The 20,272-nt window shown below is 41.1% G+C and overlaps 1 protein-coding gene across 12 annotated transcripts in view; it reads right to left on the reverse strand.

Annotated features, from left to right (window-relative positions):
• The window catches only part of ptprt (protein tyrosine phosphatase receptor type T), a 527,216-nt gene that overhangs the window by 76,463 nt on the left and 430,481 nt on the right, over positions 1-20,272 (reverse strand). For all 12 annotated transcript variants that reach the window (XM_078171434.1, XM_078171419.1, XM_078171458.1 and 9 more), the window contains 3 exons: positions 16,396-16,488; positions 13,537-13,646; positions 4,409-4,496 (listed from right to left, as the gene is read on the reverse strand). In XM_078171434.1, coding sequence (XP_078027560.1) covers positions 4,409-4,496; positions 13,537-13,646; positions 16,396-16,488 — 291 coding nt within the window. The remainder of the gene's footprint in view (positions 1-4,408; positions 4,497-13,536; positions 13,647-16,395; positions 16,489-20,272) is intronic.

Below are 20,272 nucleotides of genomic sequence, written 5' to 3' on the forward strand. Positions count from 1 at the left end.
TTTTCTGTTGTGTAACTTAAATTTTTGTGCTGGCTATGAAGCAGGGTTGAGGCTAACAGCATATTGTCGTCCTGGGGACAATGAAAAACCTGCTTGGGTTGAAAAGAATCTTTCCCGGCAACTCGGTCTAAATCTGAAGTCGTTGAAAACTGGCACTTGGTCAGTGACTTTCGGCATCAGACACAAATGAAAAAAGCCGTCCTTTCTTGTTGGCATAATACGCAGCCGGTTGCTATTATAGTTTATTGGTATCCGGTGGAATCAGGAAGAAACGCAGCAGGACAACAATGAAAGTTAAGGCGGTGAAAGTCCAATAGGGTGGGTGAGAGAGATCGTGGATGGGTCCAAAAACCACGGACTTTCACCCTGGAGGCCGGTGTTTGCTTCCTGTAAGATGGTAAAGCCAAACCCTGTTCTTTTTTTCTTAAACATAACCACGTTTAATCCCTGACGATGCTAAATTGTGAACAATCCGTATTGAAAGTAGCAGGAGGAGAGCTAGTTAATGTTAGCTGTTAAGTAGGGATGCACCAAGTTATCAGCTGACAATTGGTATGGACCAATATCCGCCTTGGTGACTGCCGTCGGCCTATTAGCAAATAAGATGACATTCACCAATGACAGTGGCAGATGTTTTTCTGTCCTGTCACATCAGTTTTGCGCCACTTAAAAAGCAAAGCCCAGACTATCGGCCGCAAACTGAAACTAATAAGTAGGCAGAAGAAGAATAGATTGACTGGCTACATTGGGTGGATGGGCTCTGTGATCTGACTGTTGTGTGACAAGATGGCTAGTAGCAGCGAGCTCTTCCCCGGGACATCTTTGGGAGAACAGGACACAGTAAAGGAGAGCTAGAGCTAGTTACCGTTAGCTGCTAGCAGCCTGTGGCACTGAGTTGCATTATGATGCGTTCAAGCTCTGTTTAGTAAATATGATGATTGGGCGAAGGTTAATACTGTAATAACATCATCATGATGTGTTCATATGCAATCCTGTAAAATGTACTTTTTGGCAAGAAATTTAAATAAATACAGCTGTTTGAGGGAGAAATTTGTTGATGCTTTCAGAATGTATAATAGATATTAGAAAGGGAAGTATGATTTATTTTAAACAGTAAAAAGACTTCTGAAGCAGCTTTTCAGTGTGAAAGAAGGTGATATTAAAGGTTGTTTCATACTTTGTATGGTTGAATTTGTGCTTATTCAAAGATAGTGTTGTTAAAGGCTGAATGACTTTATACCAGTTCAGTTATTTTCTTTATAATGAAGATTTCTCTGGCACAAACGGGGAATAAATAACGGCTATTGGCCAATGTTTTATTTTAAACATCTGCATTGGCCCAGAATTTTTCAATTGGTGCATCCCTAGAATATATTGTTTTAGAACAATTAAAGCAAATATTAATAAAAAGATAGTGAGAATGAAGATTAGGGTTGGTGGCAAGGAAACATGGTCCCATAGCAGAACTACACAGTGTGTTGGAGACAGTTGATCCTATTGTGAGGCGGTTTGCTTGGTGATTGTTGCTCTCAAGCTCCAAAACAGAAGGCAAATCCACTGTTGAAAAGGGGAAATGAAGTTCAATCTAACTGAAGAAAAAAGACTGAAGACCCTTTTACCCATATTTAAAGTTTTAGCTGCAGTCAGTCAGTCTGCCTGTCTCCCCACATTTTCTTGTTCTAATAAAGACAGCGCACAAAGTCGTTTCCCCGGGGGCCTTTTAAAACATTTTCTCAAGAAAATGAGCCTTTGTACAATCACAGCAAGCAAGATGGACAGTTTCCATTACCAGGCCCTTGTAATTAAAGGATTTGTACTAATAGCAAATTTATCATAATTCCTGTTGGCTATCAAGTCCTTGACAGGCTATTTCATTTCAGTGCAATGTTTCATTTTAAAGCCTTCAGGTTAGTGCAATGTCTTTGCCTTGACATCTAAACCCTCGTAATGAGGTTGTGTATACGCACGGATCTGTGCGTGCAATCACACACACACACACACACACACACACACACACACACACACACACACACGCACACACGATCTGCAAAATGTAAGCACACAAGCACAGTCCTCTGGATTATGCCCGTCATGTGTGTGCATGTGGGTCTAATGGCACAGACAAATGCAAATATGCACACACACTCATCCAATAAAACTTCAACCAAACAATCTGCTTCTACTGTTCTCTCCTGATAGAGGCCGGAGGTGGCCTAACAAGCACACGTACGCACACACAACATACAATCAGGCATCACTAGTGCATATGAAATCACAGCAAACACTTGACATATTACACAGCATCATATTCACATGCTAATTCACACTCTAATGGCCAAACGCACACACACACACACACACACACACACACACACACACACACACACACAGTGGTACTACATGCAGCATGTGCCTCACTCTGCACATCATTACAGCAGCCTGCCTTTGCTCCAAAATGAAGCTTCATTCTGACAAAAGTCTCTGTGAATAAAACAGAGGCTGCAGGCTTTGATCATAAGGAAGGATTGAAATAAAATCCCTCTGCAAACTGAGTTATTTTTTCACCACAGTAGTTTCCTGTATCAGACTCACAGAAGTTTAGGAAATGAGTGTGAATGCACTTTGATATTATATTTTGAAAAAATATGACTCTCATTAAACTCTGCATATTTATATTCTATTTTCTATCAAACAACCTGTTTAGCTTTAATTGAATCTCTACGTCAGAGGTAGTGTGAATGTCAACTGAAGTAAAGTGTTATCCCTTAAAAAGTGTGCAGTGTATTTCTCCTCACTGATTCGTTTACCAAAACCAAGTTCTGCTGGCATCTGGCTCTCAGCAGGTGGTTACGTCCAACAGTACGATACACCCAGAGCTGGAGGGAGTCATCGCTGACTTGTTGAAGGACACTTCAGTAGGGCAGATGGTTGCCAACACAGAGGTTTGGACCTGTGTCCTCCAGCTGAAGGGCAGTCTCTTTACACAGTGCACCTGGTACCTCAGCATGTTTTATTAAACCAGTGGTTGGATCTCAGCTTTTTCTCTCCTTGGCAGTCAGTTCAATGAATTAGTGTCGACAAAACTCTCTCTTAGTTTTGATACTGGGTCCTGCACACTGCCTTAACTTTGAACCAATAACAAAACTGCATTGTTTGTGACTTGTGAAGTACTTGAAGATTATTATTAAAACTAGGAAATATTCAAATAAAGCGTTAAGATTCTCTACCCAGCCCCGTTCTGTCTCTGTGGCTATCCTCTAACAGATGTGAGCAGCCCAAGCGGCAATTACTGGGGATGAAAAATGAAGCCGACAGGAAGTGGCAAAAACTGCAGTTATTTGAATGGCCACTTGAGGCTGGTTCCAAAAGCCAGTCAATCCCCATAGACACCCATGCTACTTAACAGCAGCAAGGAACATGCGTAGAACAAGGGTGTTTGTCTCAATAGCTACTTTCTCTGTTCATGCCAACTGTAAATGTAATTAAGGCTCAACTTTATGTGAAATTAGGGGCGTGGCCACTCTGAGTGACAGGTAGGTGCCTTACTTTGAGCGTCGTACTTGCATTTGGCCATGTCGTCAAGCTAGTTTGTTGTCTGTCAAATAGCTGTCTGTAAGTCATTAACTCTTCAGCAGGAAACACTTCAAAATAAAAGCTCTGTGCCCGAAATTAACTGCACTTGAAAATAAAGTGTGTTTTTTACAAACAACACGTTAAGGATCGCAACGCACCAGTTAGGAACCACTGGGTTATGGTGTAACCTCAGATTGCTAATGCTAAACTCTTGTTTAGCATTTGGTTGTACTAAAAGACTCTAAGGAGGCAGATGTTCAGTTTTTCTGGCAAGTACATTTTGTTTTAGTTGTTTTAAGCCTGTTTTTTTTGCTGGTGAAAATTTGCATAAGCTTTAATATTATTGCAGTTAACTAAAGCTGTAACTGCATTGTGCTGACCAAGCTAGCAGGTAGCATTAGGGTTAGCTCCACCCTCTAACCCAAATTTGGTCACTTCTGGCTCCAAAAATCCAAGATGGCAACTGTCAAAATGCTAAACTTGAAGCTTCAAAAATGTGATTCCACGAACCAGCAGGTGACAACATGAGTGATTACCTCTATTATTATAAACAGTGTATGGACGAGCCATGAAAAATGAAACAAACCAAACCATGCTTCAGTCAGGCTGGACACTTACTGGAGATAAAGAAAGGTATCAAGTTGCACCAGAGCAGACCAACTACACTACATGACTTGAAATAAACCACACTGAACCAAACCAGACTGACCCAAACCAAACCAAACCTCACCAAGATCAACTAAAGTTCAAACTGAGCTAATCAACATCAACACCAGAATCATTAGCAGCAGAAAGTTCTGCATGAGTCCTCCATCTATGTCATTGCAGTACTCACAAGCGATGATGTTGCCATAGCGATTCTTGTTGCGGTTCTCGTCCTTCTTGGCAGTCTCCCAGGGCGCCGTCTGTCCCTCTGCCAGGGCCTGAACATTCACATGTACAAGTACACACACACACACACACACACACACACACAAACACACATATTGAGGTATGAGCACAGAAAATATGCACGCACATATGGCCTGATGCCCAGAGCTTGTACACTGACACATGGGCAGGCAGAAGTTAAAATAGTAACATGAATATTAATGAAAAGACAGTCGGCTGATAGTTTGCAGCTGACTCTTCACCACTTTGGGCAGCGAGGGGTTGATGGTTGAAACATAACAGACATTTTCAGAAGATGGCAGAGCTTGCAGGCAGGCCACATGTGATTCAACTTTTACAACTAGCATAACCAAATAAAAATGTGAGATAGGATGTAGACCTGGCTGTTGTATAACTTTTTTTTGGTTAGTTGGTTGTGACTCCATGTTGTCATTCTGATTATCCAATGCTTTCCTCTTCATTCTACAAACTCTAATATTTACCCATAATTTAATTGAGTTGGTCTCACTGTCAGATGTTGGCAGGGATAGATCTGTCTGGAGGTGACACTTAAATATAATTTGAGCTCAAAACACAGTTTCTGAAAGTATAAAATGTTTATAAAGCAGAATATTGAGCTGGGTTTTCACAGTGGTAGCAGTATTAGCCTGTATATGTGAAAGCAATAATAACAGCAATTGCTGAGAGTATAAAAATGGATCTAGGAATCACTCAGCTGTTTCCTTCATTGTTAGATTTCCTGATTTAGTTTTCTCTTTAAAGTACATAAAAGCAGTGCTGCTCATTAGCCGACTTAAATTTCCAAAATGTTAGACCTTCTGGCTAGAACGTGAAAACAGCACAGAAGTTATGGAGAGAAATATTCTACCGGGAGAAATCCCAGTTCTATCAACCCCAATCAGGTCAGTCTATCCTTTGGCCAGGTAACTGCCCACCAGATTTCAGCCAACTCTGGGATACTTTACTAATCAACAGACCAAGAGGCTGGGGTGAAAACATAACCGCCCCCCCTCCCAACTTTATTGGCTTGAATTCCTCCACTGAATTACAAAGCAAGCAGAAGCGAGAGGCACCTTGACAGTGGATGGAACAAAATATGTTCCTGGACGTCTGAAATGAAAAAGTGCAGGTAGAAAAATACGGGAGTTGAGAAAAGACAAAAAGTTTGGGTTTATTGTTCTGTTGGTTTGGTCTGAGAGAGAGCATTGTGTGAGCCCTTTGTTGGAGGAGAGAAGACAGATTGTCCTTTCTCCCTGCTGTGATGCTGGCCCGTGTGACAAGCCCAACAAACAGAGCAAGGGCAAAATTTGCACGTGTTCATGTGTGTGCATGTATGTACTTCATGTGTCATGAACACATATACACACAGCACAACTTTGCCTCTACGCACTGTGATCTACAGGTAATAGTGTGTTTAAGTGTGTGAATGTTCTTTAATTTGGCATGCAAACGCTTTATGTGCATATCCCATAGGTGTACATCATAAAATGCGTGTGTGTGAGTGAGTGAGTGAGTGAGTGAGAGAGAGAGAGAGAGAGAGAGAGAGAGAGAGAGAGTGTGTAAGATCACTTTCAAGCTTTTGCTAAGCAACCAAACCCCAACTCTCAAAGGTCGCCATATGGACACTGGACTATTTTAGAACAACTATTATAACACACTGGAAGAGGTCACACACACACATGAACACACACACACACACACACACACACACACACACACACACACTGCCTATAGGGACAAGTAAACTGTCCTTTTTGAGTCCATTAAGGGCTTAAGAAGACCAGACAACAGCTTTCACTGTTAGACAGTGACATGACCTATATACACACATGCGCGCACACACACCCGCACACACATGCACACATGGAAGCATGGACATGCACACTATACTATACAAATGCACTGTGACGGAAAAACAGACACCTATACTTATTGCTCTATCAAGCAGAAAATGGATTCTTTTAAAGTGGCACATGGGGGAGAGAGAGAGAGAGAGAGAGAGAGAGAGAGAGAGAATGTGTGTGTGTGTGTGTGTGTGTGTGCGTGCGTGCGCGAATCTACTGTATGTGTGATTTTTCTCGGTCACATACATTCACATTCAAAAATAGGCTGAAACTGTTTTTAAACATTTCAAGTAGGAGGCTTCTGTAGGAGGGTTACGCATGTATGTGTGTGTGTCTGTGTGTGTGTGTGTGTGTGTTCATTTGCATAAGGTGTGGGTTGGCTGCCCTTTTTCAACCAAAAAAAAAAAAAAAGAAAGAAAGACAGTCTTAATCAAACTCCTCTCATCTGAATTGCGTCGCTTTTTGGGATTATTAATGTTCTATATAAAACAGAGCAGGGTGGGTGGACAAAGGACAAGTAACACACACACACAGACACACACACACACACACACACACACACACACACACACTGCCTCTGTTTTACCCATTAGAGCATACTTTCTCTGTCTGTTATGTTTCTCTCTGCAATCAGGTTCGAATTACTAAAATAAGTCTATTTAAAATCTCATCAGACTGAAACATGTTGGAGTTACACATCAGAAATATTTTATAAAATCCAGATTTACAGAGGATCAGCTGACGCAACTACTGACAGTGTTGTCTGTTCAAACCTTTGGCCCCTTTTGCACATATCACGCTGTTAGGCTGCCTTGCCATTCCGCATAAAAGATACAATTGCGATATGGGGGAAAAGAGTTGTCTCGTCTCCGAGCCAGGAATGGAGGTAGCAACAGCGCTGCAACAGTGTCTGTATTGATGTGTTATGCACACAACCTATCGCAGGAGATTTAAAAAGTAGCTGTTAGCAGTTAGCGGCTAACTCAAGAAAAGAAGAACATCAGCCGAAAATGTCCGCAAATCGGGAAAACAGTGAGGTCTGGGAGCTCCTTACCCTCTGAGCAGAGGACAGGATCAGCCGCCATATAACAGAGACAGTAAATGATCATTATTGCCATGTTATGCCCTTGTTATTGTTATCGAGTGTATCGACTTTTACACGAGAGAGCGGTGTTCGCGTCCCGTAAGATTATAAAGCCAAACCCTGTTTTTTTTCCTAAACCCATCCATGTGTGTTTGTTGTTGAAGGGAAAAAAAACCAAACATAATTTTCCAGTGTGTTGTTTTTTTCCTGGATTTCAAGGCTACATTACATTACATTACGTTAGTGATGTAATTTTCAGTCAACCCCACAATATCCTCACAAAATTGATAACGAGGTACTGATAAAAAATATTGTGATATTTCATTTCCTTCATGTTCATACTGTTTTCTTCAGGTTTATCATATGGAAAAGCTCATTGTTAAGTTCAACCAACCAACACTATAGGCCACATATGATCACAGGTCAGGACATATGGGGCCACAGTAGTTAACCTGAGCAACCGGCCAGTCTTCAAACAATGCAGAATATTCCTTTTAATGCAAAGTATGTAATCCCAGTGGGGAGCGACATGTTGACAGTGAGGCTGCTGTCTGTGTTAGTGGGGTTAATGGGCTTCAACACTGGAGGTCACATCACACACAGACGGGGACAAGGAGATACCATATGGGATGTGGTGGCAGACACACATACACACACACACTAATGCACAAAATGCTCATGGACATAACCGTAAAAGCACCTCACCTCAGAAGCACTATTCTAACCTGACTGGAAAAAACAAGCATCCAACTGGGGCTGTACTGAACAGTTTGAAGCTTCATTCATAACACTGATCATATTCTAGATCATCATTCAGATGCTGCGCAGACTCTATTTTGTTGTGCATGTCTATTCATTCTGTGTAAACCCAGATTAAGTTACACGAATAGAAACTTGTTAGTGATATACTGTTAGTAGAGTTAGATTCAAGTGGTAGCTGCTAGGGATGTAAAGATCCATCGATTTTGATCGGTATATTGATTTAATTATCAGTGATCCAATACCATCGATGCAAAGTGAAAACATTGTTCCATATCATCACCTTTAGGATACTCCTTTATTTTAAAAGTCTGTCACCATCAAATGGCGCCAGGCAGATAATGGCAAGCAGCCAAGAAAAAAATGATAAGGATAACGTTATTTACTCGCTAATAAATCAGCAGCGTCTAAATATTTTGAGATTTCGGAGAACATATGGGCCACAGACAGAACACATGTTGTATGTAAACAATGCTGTTATCTGACTGGACTCTGCTAACTTCTTGCAGCAACATTAGCTGCTCAGTCTCAACAATGTAAGGCTTAAAAAAAAATGGGCATGCAGGCTGAAATTTGAGTGTGTTGGTCTTTCAGGAGATGCACTGACTTAATCTAACAGTGAATAAGAAAAAGTATAATTAACACATGTAATTAGGTAAACTACAGAGGAAAAAACGCTAGCTACTGGGCTAATTTATGCAATGTAAAAGCAATCTGGAAAGCCATTGGTTAAAAAAAAAAAATCGCCGTGTTGTTTACAAATACTTCGGGTAGAAAACCAGCAGAGTTTAGCTATATATCACATTTTTCATGTCACTGTATCACTGTGTAGACTAATCTGATGTTTGTAAAGTCTATAAACACAATGATTGAACAAACGTTACTATTTCTGTGTGCACATTTTGTAATTAATAACATGGTTTTGTATATTAGCTGGGCTAACCGTTAGCTGTTAACGTTAGCCATTAGCGGTGTCTATAATAACCACAGACCGTATAAAAATAAGGTAATAACTCAATAAACGGTCCGTGAATAAAATATTTTTTCCAGCAGATATCTTAGTTACAACATGATTGAGCTAGCAAAGCAGTTTTGTGTTGCTATGTGTGGTATTTATTCAGTTATGGGAAATCACGATGTCTAGAAAGCATCAGTGGCTGCAGCTGACAGGGACAGTTAGCAAACCTAACATCAGGACGTCATCTGTTAAAAGCTTCCCGTTGTCGGATACGACATGAAACTACTCCAGTTAGCTCAATCATGTTGTAACTCAGACATCCGCTGGAAAAAATATTTTTTTTCACGTTGACGAGCCGGCGTTTTGGGTGGAGCGGTCGCTATGGACGCGGAGCTTGCTGTTTCTGTAGGTACACATTTCCTGGGGACACCTGCACGTCTCGGCCATGCCCCTTCCATTGTGATTGGCTAAAGTGCAGCATCGTTCAAACTCAAAGCCACGCCCTCCCCCCTCTCTAGTCGTCTTTCACACAGGGCTGCCGACAGATTCTACAATGTAAATTGCAGAATCTGTCTTGAGAGATTAATGTAAAAGTGCTAAAGCTAATTATGGGTGACAAGCAAAATAATACATCTTGGACGTCTTGGAACCTTGACAGTTATCATCGAGCCAAATTTTATAATGTTTTGAATGATCTTGTTAATACGTGATTTATGGCTGTTGAGAGCGGTTTGTCTAGTTTTAGGAAAATTATCATTGTTTGGCTCAAAATAAAATCTTCTCTCTGTCAAAAAGCCCTGAAGGTTAACTTAATTCATGTGCTGTTTTTTGGGTCTTAGTGGAGTTAGTTTAAAGTACACTCTACTGCATGTAAACAATGATAGATATTCACAATTATTCATGTGTTGTTTTTATGGCCAAAAGCAAATAAAGGAAAGGGTTGGCAACTTTTTCTTTGACCAACTGTGTTAAATGGGCAAATTATATCCTCTTTTATGAACTGCAGTCCAAGACGAACTTCCCTATGAAGACAATAAAGTATATATCCCATCATATCACATTGCATCACATCGTATCGTATCGTATTGTATCATAAGCAATTGTGTTAACAAGGCTGACTAGCAGTGATCTAACAGCACCATAAATTACACTTATTAATTTAAGCAAGTTAATTTAAATTAAACTAATTTAATTTGATGGATTGCTTTATTCAAACTGAGGATGTTCTTTGAGAATCTTTCAGGGAGATATAGACAGACGGTTGAAGGTTTATTTGAAAACCTCATTAGAAGCTTCAAAAAATGACATTCGGTACAGTCCTACATCCATTTATATACATGAACACATACACACTTTAAATAGACAGAGACAGACGATGAGAATATAAATACAGTTTGTATAATGTGTGTTTGGGTTTATGTCTGCTTCAGTGTATGTCTTTCTCCATTAGCTGCTAGCGACAGGTGGCAGCTAGCAGCACTACCTAATAAAGCTCCATTCTCTGTTTCACTCACACATACAGGCACACACACACACACATACACACACACACACCCTTGAGAATAAATCACATTTGCTCTCCCCTGAAACGTATCAGTGGGTATAAACCAAAATGACAGGAAGCAAATGAAAATATAACGTACGGCATCAAGAAGGGACAATTTTCAACACGCATGCAGAGTTGGTAATAGAAAATATTCAATCTTTTGAGAGAGGGAGGGACAAAGACTCTTCGCCGTGTCTTTTCAAAGATTCATTTTCAGCGGCGGAGACAAAGCAAATGAAGAAAGAATAGAGTGACGACAGAGAGGAAGAAGGGTTTGGTGTGGGGATAAGTGAATGAAAGCGAGGGGATGAGGATTTGGAAGGAAAATGATCCCATGGAAGAGCGCCCATGACAAAGAATGACTGTAAAAATGTCTGTTTATGATAAACTGTGCTGTACACAAACAGTCAGCCCAGGCACAGATGGGAAGACAAAGTTAAAAAAAAAAGCACAAGACAGCAAGGGGTGGGAGACGGTAATAAGGGAGACTGAAAAAGGCAGATACTTGGGACGGGCTGAAGGAGATGAGAAAAAGAAACAAGAAAAGTAGAGAGTTATACAGGATTTGTACTCCTGCGCTGAATTGATGCCATTATCTATGGCGTAGGCTCTGCGTCAATGAAGAACCTACGGCATAGACTGACGTGCACCACCCCAGAAATGTACGTCACAGCAATGCAGCACTCCTGTCTATTTTTGTAAGCTGAAACCATTTCCCTCAGTGGAAACAAAGCTTTTATTTACTTTAATTTCACAGATAAGAAACAATAAATTGTGAAGACAATAAAGCCTCCAAGAAAACAGCATTTTAAGTCTTGTGTGTGATTTATCCTGGCTTCATATAAGCAAAGGAAAATTCTGCTAGCCGCTAGGCTAATTTATACAATGTAAAATGCCACAGGCTTGTGCTAATAACGTTAGCATATTATATTTGTTTGGAAAATGTGTTTAGTATAAGACAGTTGTTTTGTCAGTGAACCTTGTGAGTTGTAATGGAGCAGATTTTTATAACATTACCTTTGTTAAATGTTGCTGTTGTCCCTGGTTTCATATGAGTAGTGGAAAAATCTGCTAGCCGCTAGGCTAATTTATACAATGTAAAATGCCATAGGGTTGTGCTACAAACATTAGCATGTTGTATTTGTGGGGAAAATGTGTCCAGATAAAGACAAGTGTTTGTCAGTGAATGCTGCGAGTTATAGTGAAGCTGATTTGTGTACTTGTGTTTGAAATTGTCTCTATTAAGTCATGTTTAATGTGTGTTTTGAATCAACTAAACTTTACAGCACTTCATAGAAACCCCACCGCCAACTAGTGTTTTGAGGTGTAACTGCAGAGTGACACAGACGCACCACCACACAAGTATAAATGCTCACAACAGTGTAGGCCACGTAGGTAGGCTATGGTGTAGGCTCTCCATAGTGCTGACGCACAAGTATGAATCCTGTTTAATAAACACATTTGGCATAAGGACAAAATAAAAGGAGGATTCGAGCAGAGCCAAGAGGGAGGGGGCAAATGATTTTTGGGGAAGAGAGCAGGGGAGAGGACTGGGGAAATGATGAATGTGCAGAAACTAACTTGAGACAAAATGACAGAAAAAACACACTGAAGGAGAAAACAATTATATAACTGGTGATGAAATTCACGAAAGAAAAAAATTAAATCAAGAAAGATATAACGAAACAAAAAAGTAAGAAAGGAACTGTAGGGGGGGCATAAAGTTTGTTTTACTGTCTGTTTGCTTTTTTTTATCATCAATATTAATGAGGGAAAGACTTAATAATTGATAAGAGTCTTCCGTCCTCATGAAACCAAATCCAATCCCACAATCTCTGCTGTTCATACACAAATACATACACACACACATGCTGCACAACTGGCGAGCAACATAAGGGAGGCAGAGGAAATATGGATGCCACGTTCGCAGAATAAAGGAATCTAATTACTAAGCAGGAGATGCAATCATCATTAATTTTTTTTCTTTAAAATTTATTGAATTGTAAATTGAAAACTGATCGTCTGTGCCGAGGGAAAGACTCAAGCATTATTCTACAGAGGAACATTAATACTTACAGGTTTTCCTCTTAAATGTTTTTTCATGCTAATAACTGATTTGTGATATGCTGAATGTGCATATTAAGGCAGTCCAAGAGGAGGTGCACATTAATAATCCTCCAGGACTGTAACATGCTCATGCGTAATGCGACTTCAGTTGGTTCAGATCCAGGTCGGAACACGTTCTCACCACAAACGAACTGCACCATAGTTTGTTTGTAACCGGCCCGAGACCACCTCTTCAAGAAGGTCTCGGTCTGGTTGTTTTGGTGCACACCTGAGTGTGACTGCTGTGTTCACACCTGCCCAAACAAACTTCAATTAGGGGGCAAACAAACTTGAATTCAATTGAACTGAACCAAACAGGGCAGGTGTGAAAGTACCCTCAGATTTTTTTTATTGTGGAGTAAAGATCATCTTGGTGCAATTTGAATATATTTTTCAGACAAAAGGCCTTTGATTTTTTAAAATGTGTCAGTGCACAGCTGACTTCTGTTCAGGGTCATAGGACTGCTGAAGCGTATCCCATCTTGCACTTAATAGGCAAGGATAAAGCCCAGACATGGTGCCAGTCAAGTTCAGGGCTTTGCGACACCATGTCTTTATCATAAAAGAAATTCTTCTTTCACTGACTTATTATTTTACCAGCAGTTATAGTCACACATTCAGGGGTACACAAATATTTTATTACACCTTTTGACCGTCCTACTAATAGCAGCTTGTTGTGTTGTTGATCTGAAGATTGATGCCCATTTAACAGTTGTTGTCATTACAAGCCTCTTTGTATGTGTGTGTGTGTTTGTGTGGGCGCGTGTCTATTCACCTCATATTCCTCCTTGAAACCATAGCCCTGTCCACATTTCATCTGGGTGATGTGTTGGAGGAGGTCTGCAACTCGAATAGCAGGCTGAAACTGGCCTGCCTGGAACTGACCTGCAGGGACAGAAACATTTTACAGAGAAGGAGACAGAAAGAGATGAATATATAATCAAGGGAATAGATACAGTAAGTATGTGGGAGGGAGCGTGGGTGCATGGATGGATGGATCGATCTTGAAAATGATCAAACCCAATTGCAGTTTCAATCTAATTTCCTTGCAGTGAATTTCACTCCTAAGCCAAATGACCAACTTAGGTCCAATCATTAAACCAGCTAATATAGCAAATCTAAGTAAGTAAATGAGTATCTCAGTCTTATTTCTTTCATGTAACAAACTAATGAGCTAAGTACATAAGTCTGAGTTGTTGCAAGCATCTGACAATACAGTATATTAAAATAGACAAATAAGTAACTAAGTGACAACTAACTGACTCTTCCTCTACATAACTTTCTGAGTATGTCTGATTGTTTAATCGTCAACCTCGCCTACAACAACTTATATCTGGCAGGTACCATCAGCATTATTACCTGTGCTATGAGTCCTGATGTTGCTGCAGTGTCAGAAACAAACTGAGAGAGCTTTTTGACCTCTGCAGCCTAAAACACTGGATGAGTCTGGTGCAGCTGATACGTCCCTCTAGGCTACTTTCTTTTTAATTAATGTCATGATAATAGCTTAAAAGCATATCAAAAGGTCAAATGGTTGCTCAGCAAGAGGCACACTCGATACTCTCTCTAGACCAACCCTTAATGTTACACTTGCACTAAGGTGAACTGCTCTCAGCTGTGGATGACTGTCACGTATCTACACAAAATGAGAAAACGACTCCATGTTTAGAGGTCTTCAGCTTGAGGCCCAGTTTGCTATAATTAACTAACTGACCAACTGATTAACAGAAAAACCGACTGAATAAAACATTAACTGATTAGGTGTCTGACAAAATAACAAACTTCCAGCACAACTGACTAATTGACTGGTTAAGAAATAAAGCCACTGAAAAGCTAACAGACTACCTAAATGACTAGTTAGCTAACGTACTGACTGATACATAGGCTGGCTGCCAGGGGTGGTAGTGCTTTTTAATGCACTGCAGAGGTAAACCCAGAAGCTAGAAACCTTTTTTGACATATGAGCGAGGTCAGCAGTTCCACTGAACCAGATAGGTGGCATTTTGGTGTCTGGTATCTCGGTATTATTAATGTTATACATTAATAATACATTATCAGACTAGCTAGCTTAATATCTAACTAACTGACTCTCCAACTATTAAACTGACTGACTTTTACCTAGTTAGCAAGCTAGCTAACTAACTACCAAACTGGATGACTGGTAAGCTAACTGACTAACCACATAACATGACTGGGAACTGCCCATTGGTCCGACAGCCCATTGTTCCGACCATATTAAATGGTGACCGAAATCATCATGACGCCCTGTGGTTAAAGTCTGGTTAGGTTTAGGCACAAAAACCACTTGGTTAGGGTCAGGAAAAGATCATGGTGTGGGTTAAAATTAAAAAGAAAGTGGCAAACACATAAGCCGTGAGCCTGCTCCGCCTCAAGCCAGTCACGGCGCACCATACGCCCGCCGTGAGCCGTTCAGCACCGCGGACAGTCGGACTAATGGGATGTCGAACCAATGGGCTGTCGAACCAATGACATGGACCCACATGACTGACTAAATTAACTGTAATGTTGTGTATTGGCTAACTAATTAATCAGCTCACTAAATAACTATCTGACAGACAATTTAGCTAGCTAGCTTGCTTACTGGCAAACTGGTTGAGTAGCCACCCAACTAATGTTAACTCACTAACATTAACCACATAACTGACTGACTGACTATCTAACAACCCAGCTAGCTAACCACATAATTAGCCAAGGACTAAGGTTGCATTTAACTAACTGACTGAAATATCTTTGGGCTAGCTAACTAATTAATTAGCTAACCAAATAACTAGGCTGACTATTTACCATGCTAGCTTTCTTACTAACAACTTTGTTGACTAGCTACCAAACTGACTGACTAACATTAACCACATGACTGACTGACTGACTATCTAACAATTTAGCTAGCTAACCAAATAATTAGCCAAGGACTAAGGTTGTGTTTAACTAACTGACGGAATTACCTTTCGGCTAACTAATTTAATAGCTAACCAAATGTCTGACTATCTAACTAACTAACTGACTGGCTAACTAAAAGACACCAACTAACAAAATAAGGCCCCAACAACACAGGAAGCATTTAAGCAGCTGAAGGCAGCTCTTTGTCATCGTTTTTAATGATAATGAAGCTTTTTGCTTGCTGTTTTTGTGTTGCTACATGCTTTGCGTTTCTGCGCTCCAGGCGCCTGGCGTTTTTGCTGGAGCACTCTGAACTCCTCAAGTTGAAAAGAAGTTTTAACTCAGAGAGTAAAAGCGCCCAATGCCATCTCCACTGGTGGGCCTTCTGTGGTGGGTTAGTAAACAAATGAAAAGTAGTGGTGCTCAGTCGCTTGGCAGGAACAACAGACTTCCTGTAGTTAGTATTCATTTTTGTAGGCTAGGTCCAATGATAGACAGCAGGTTGTCAAGATATACCTACCTGGAAACGGCCATCATTGAGGGGAAGCTCCTGGACCAACTGTGGTAGGCTACTCCCCATGATCCACCCTCTTTTTTAGGATCTCATGTACCCACACAGACCTCTGTTTCCCTGTGCCCAACAAACTATTTGCATTTCGAATTTTGCAACCTGCCAAACGCCTTCTGTGAGATCTGGGCCCAACTAATAATAACTACCTAAGTTGTGTACACATACCGCTCTGGTAGGAGAGCTCCACAGACTCACAGCCTCCATAGGGAAAACTCTGCAGGGTCAGAGAGGGCTGGGCGAGTGACGGCTGGCTGCTGTCTGTTAACAGAAAGAGACACAGAGAGATGTTACCATGATAACAGACCTCCCCTCTATTACAAACACACTAAGCACACGTACACTGCACACACACTGTGCACGTCATGGACACACTCCAGGTGAGAGAAAACTGGTCGCTGATGACAAGTGCTGAGTTAAATAAGTCACTCAACACCCTGAGCTCTGATTGGTGGGCATGACGTTAGACAGGTAATTGGAATATCTCTCCGCTAATTAAGGCATGGACAGATTGATTGAATGAGTGTATGTGCTCTATTAGTTGGGACAGATGGAGGGATAGATGGAGGGTTCAGGGGACAGAGAGACTGATGAAGGAATGTCACTTGTCAAGAGCTGTGCCAGAGGACCCGGAGGAAGCTTGTAAAAGTGGATGACAGCGATAAATATGCTGCATCCACTCTGTGTCAGAAAAGAAGAAGAGGAAGTTCCAAATATGAGAACTTTACCATACGGTTTATTTCATTCCATTATTTCTTATCTTCTCTTTATTGGTGGGTCACCTTTTGTACCTCAGCAAAGTGTAAAACTGAAATTCTCTTTCGGGCAAATCCAAAATGTGCTTACAAAAGCAGGTGGGTAGGAAATGGAGGAGGACTTGAGGGGGAGAAAGGACAAAAGTCAAATTAAAAAAAGAGAAGAGGAGCATGAATGAGCAGAAAGGGAAATAAATTAGCTTTCAATACTTGGAAGAAACTTATTTTAAGTTTTACATTATTAGAGAGATGTGAAACCCCCCAAAAAGTTATGTTTTAATCTTCTCTTTGTGGTTTTGATAAACAAAATGCCATTTGTTCAGTGCTGTGGCAATATGGCTTCTGACAACCAGCCAGGCCAGACTCACTGAAGTGTGTGTGTGTGTATGTGTGTGTGCGTGTGTGTCTGGAGAGTGGGCTGTAATATAAAACTGCATGACTCTATGTTTTCTTAATGGAGCTATTTGCATGTTAATGATGGCTGTGGATTCATTAGTGGCCTTAAGTGGCTTCTCCGTAAGCCAATCTAAACGCTGGCTTCCCTAAACGAATGAAGAATGAGCCAGCCACATGGGTCACTCTGCAGCTCCTACTTGTGTTTGTGTGTGTGTGTGTGTGTGTGTGAAAGGAAAAGGGGGGGATCAAAAAACAGCCAAGTAGATCTGATGGGCTTATACTGAGTGATTCAAAACAGCTGACAGGTCTTGTGTGAGAAGGGAAATTGATAAAAGAGTAAAAGTCAGAATGAGTAGAGGTGAGATGAAAGGAGAGGAGTTGATAAAAGGGAAGAGAAGACAAGAGGGAGACCGGAGGAGAACAAATGGGAGGCAAGAAGAAGAAATCAGACGGCGGGAGGGGAGAAGAGGCAAGACAAAGGGACGGTAGAGGAAGAGGTGGAGTAAAGATAGGCAAGAGAACAAAAGAGGAAAGACAAGAACGGCAGGTGAGAATGAAAAAGAGTCTCGAGGAGAGGTGGGACAGGAGACAGATGAGGGGAGAAGGTGTAGGAGAGACAGGAGTAAAGAGTAGAGGAGAAAAAGAGGAGGCGAAGGGAGGTCAGGACAAACACAAACTGTCTGCTCACTGAAACAGAACCGGGTTGTACTTCACACTTCCCCTTCACACTGTGTCTCCAAAATAGTTCCACTGAGAATTTACTGCAGCGCTGCATCTTATCCCATAAATCTGTATACACTCCTCTCATCCTGCCTTTCTATGCCCTCCTTTGTACCTCTGAATCAAACTTAACTCCAACAACTGGTTTGCTTTGTCAAATACATTTTAGAAGAAACATGATCTCAGCTTGGATTCAGTCCAGGAAGTTTGAGATCCATCCACTGCACAGAAGTAATGAGGAGAGGATCAGGGTGGATGGTAGTAGGAGGAGATAGTGGCTCATGTCTTGTGTGCTATTAGTCCAATCAATCTAACTCAGAAATGGGCCCAACCTAAGAGAAGTGGCAATAGTAATGTTTTATAGTTTTAATCCTAATACCCTCCTGCACTGTGTGATAAAAGAATACCTTCATGGATTTAGCCAAACATTCTTTATTTGAAGTAAAAAGCAAGGTTTTAACATGTTACAGTTACATGGTCGGGTGAAATGATGTTAATATTGGAGGGTCTATGTACACCAATGCAACATATTTGGTGTCTTTTCCTAAGTTTTTGGGGACAATCTTTTCAATAAAACACTTTTCAAGAGGACTATTACCCAAAAACCTTTTCTTTTTCCCAAATGTTCTTCTTACAGTTTGTGCCACACTGCTCCTATGGGTGTATTCACATCTAAACTGGGTATAAATTATTCCATATAGGCAAAATCATCCGCTGCCATGGTCTCAACTTTCATTCATATGCTGACGACACCCAGCTCTACATCAGTACAAAACCCTCTGCCCATCTGCCCCCTCAGTCTCTCATCAATTGCCTCCTCGCAATAAAATCCTGGTTGACATCTAATCTACTCAAACTCAACAGCAACAGGACAGAGCTCATGGTTGTGGCCCCCAAGGCACTGCTCGGGAAGGTTGGGGATCTAATCCTAACCATTGACAGTGCCACCATCTTACCATCTGCTGAGGTCCGCAACCTGGGAGTGATCCTCGACTCCACCCTCTCATTTCAGACCCACATCAAATCTGTCACCCAATCTGCTTTCCACCACCTGAAAAACATCTCCAGACTCCGGCCATCACTCACCGACTCAGTTGCAGAAACACTCATCCACTCCTTCATCACTTCCCGCCTGGACGACTGCAATGGTGTCCTGTTAGGGGTTCCCAATAAAACCCTGGACAGGCTCCAATATGTACAAAACTCAGTTGCCAGGGTCCTCACCCACACCAAGCCCTGGCAGCACATCACCCCTACCCTCATCCATCTCCACTGGCTCCTGGTCAAGTCCTGCATAATCTACAAAATCCTACTCCTCATCTACAAGTCCCTCCATGTCCTCACCCCACAGTACATAACGGACCTCCTCCACCCCTACACTCCATCCAGATCTCTGCGCTCCTCTGACTCTGGCCTACTCGTCATCCCTCACTCCCGCCTCCAAACTTTTGGTGACTGGGCCTTCAGCGTCACTGCCCCCACCCTCTGGAACTCTCTCCCGCCTATAACCCGCAACGCCCCTTCACTGGACATTTTCAAATCCACCCTCAAAACTCATCTGTTCACCATGGCCTTTTAATTCGATAATCCATCTCATGCCCAGTGTACCATCACACAGTTTTTCTGCTTTCTTCTGTTGTTTGTTATAGTTTTGTTGTTTTTCTGTACTGCTTGTGTTGTCTTGTACTGTTCTGTTGGTGTTATTGTATTGTATGTATTGTAAAGTGACCTTGGGTTTCTTGAAAGGCGCTATATAAATTAAAGTTGTTATTATTATCATTATATATATATATTGAGTATCTATAACTAGGGATGTTCCTGGCGACTAATTTCCCTGTTGACTAAATGGAAATTTTAATTAAGACTAGTCGACTAGTCTAAAAAGAGAAAACACTCAGAAAAAAGTCAAAATATAGCACAATTTATTGTTAAGTATTTGAAACATTGTCCCAAAAAATACCGTGTGCATTAAGAGCCCTTTGAAGCCTTTAATCACAATCTTCAACAATCATGTTGGATTTTAAATGTCACTGAAATACGAGACACTTTGCACCATGCAGTATGAATGTAAACACTGCACATTATCTGACAACAACTCACTTAAAGTTAACAAATAATAAAACATCTCAAAAGAGATTAATTGCTGCTGAATTCATTTTCTAGATCAAAGTACT

The sequence above is a fragment of the Epinephelus lanceolatus genome, chromosome 1 (assembly GCF_041903045.1).
Source record: "Epinephelus lanceolatus isolate andai-2023 chromosome 1, ASM4190304v1, whole genome shotgun sequence".
Taxonomy (NCBI): Eukaryota; Metazoa; Chordata; class Actinopteri; order Perciformes; family Serranidae; genus Epinephelus; species Epinephelus lanceolatus.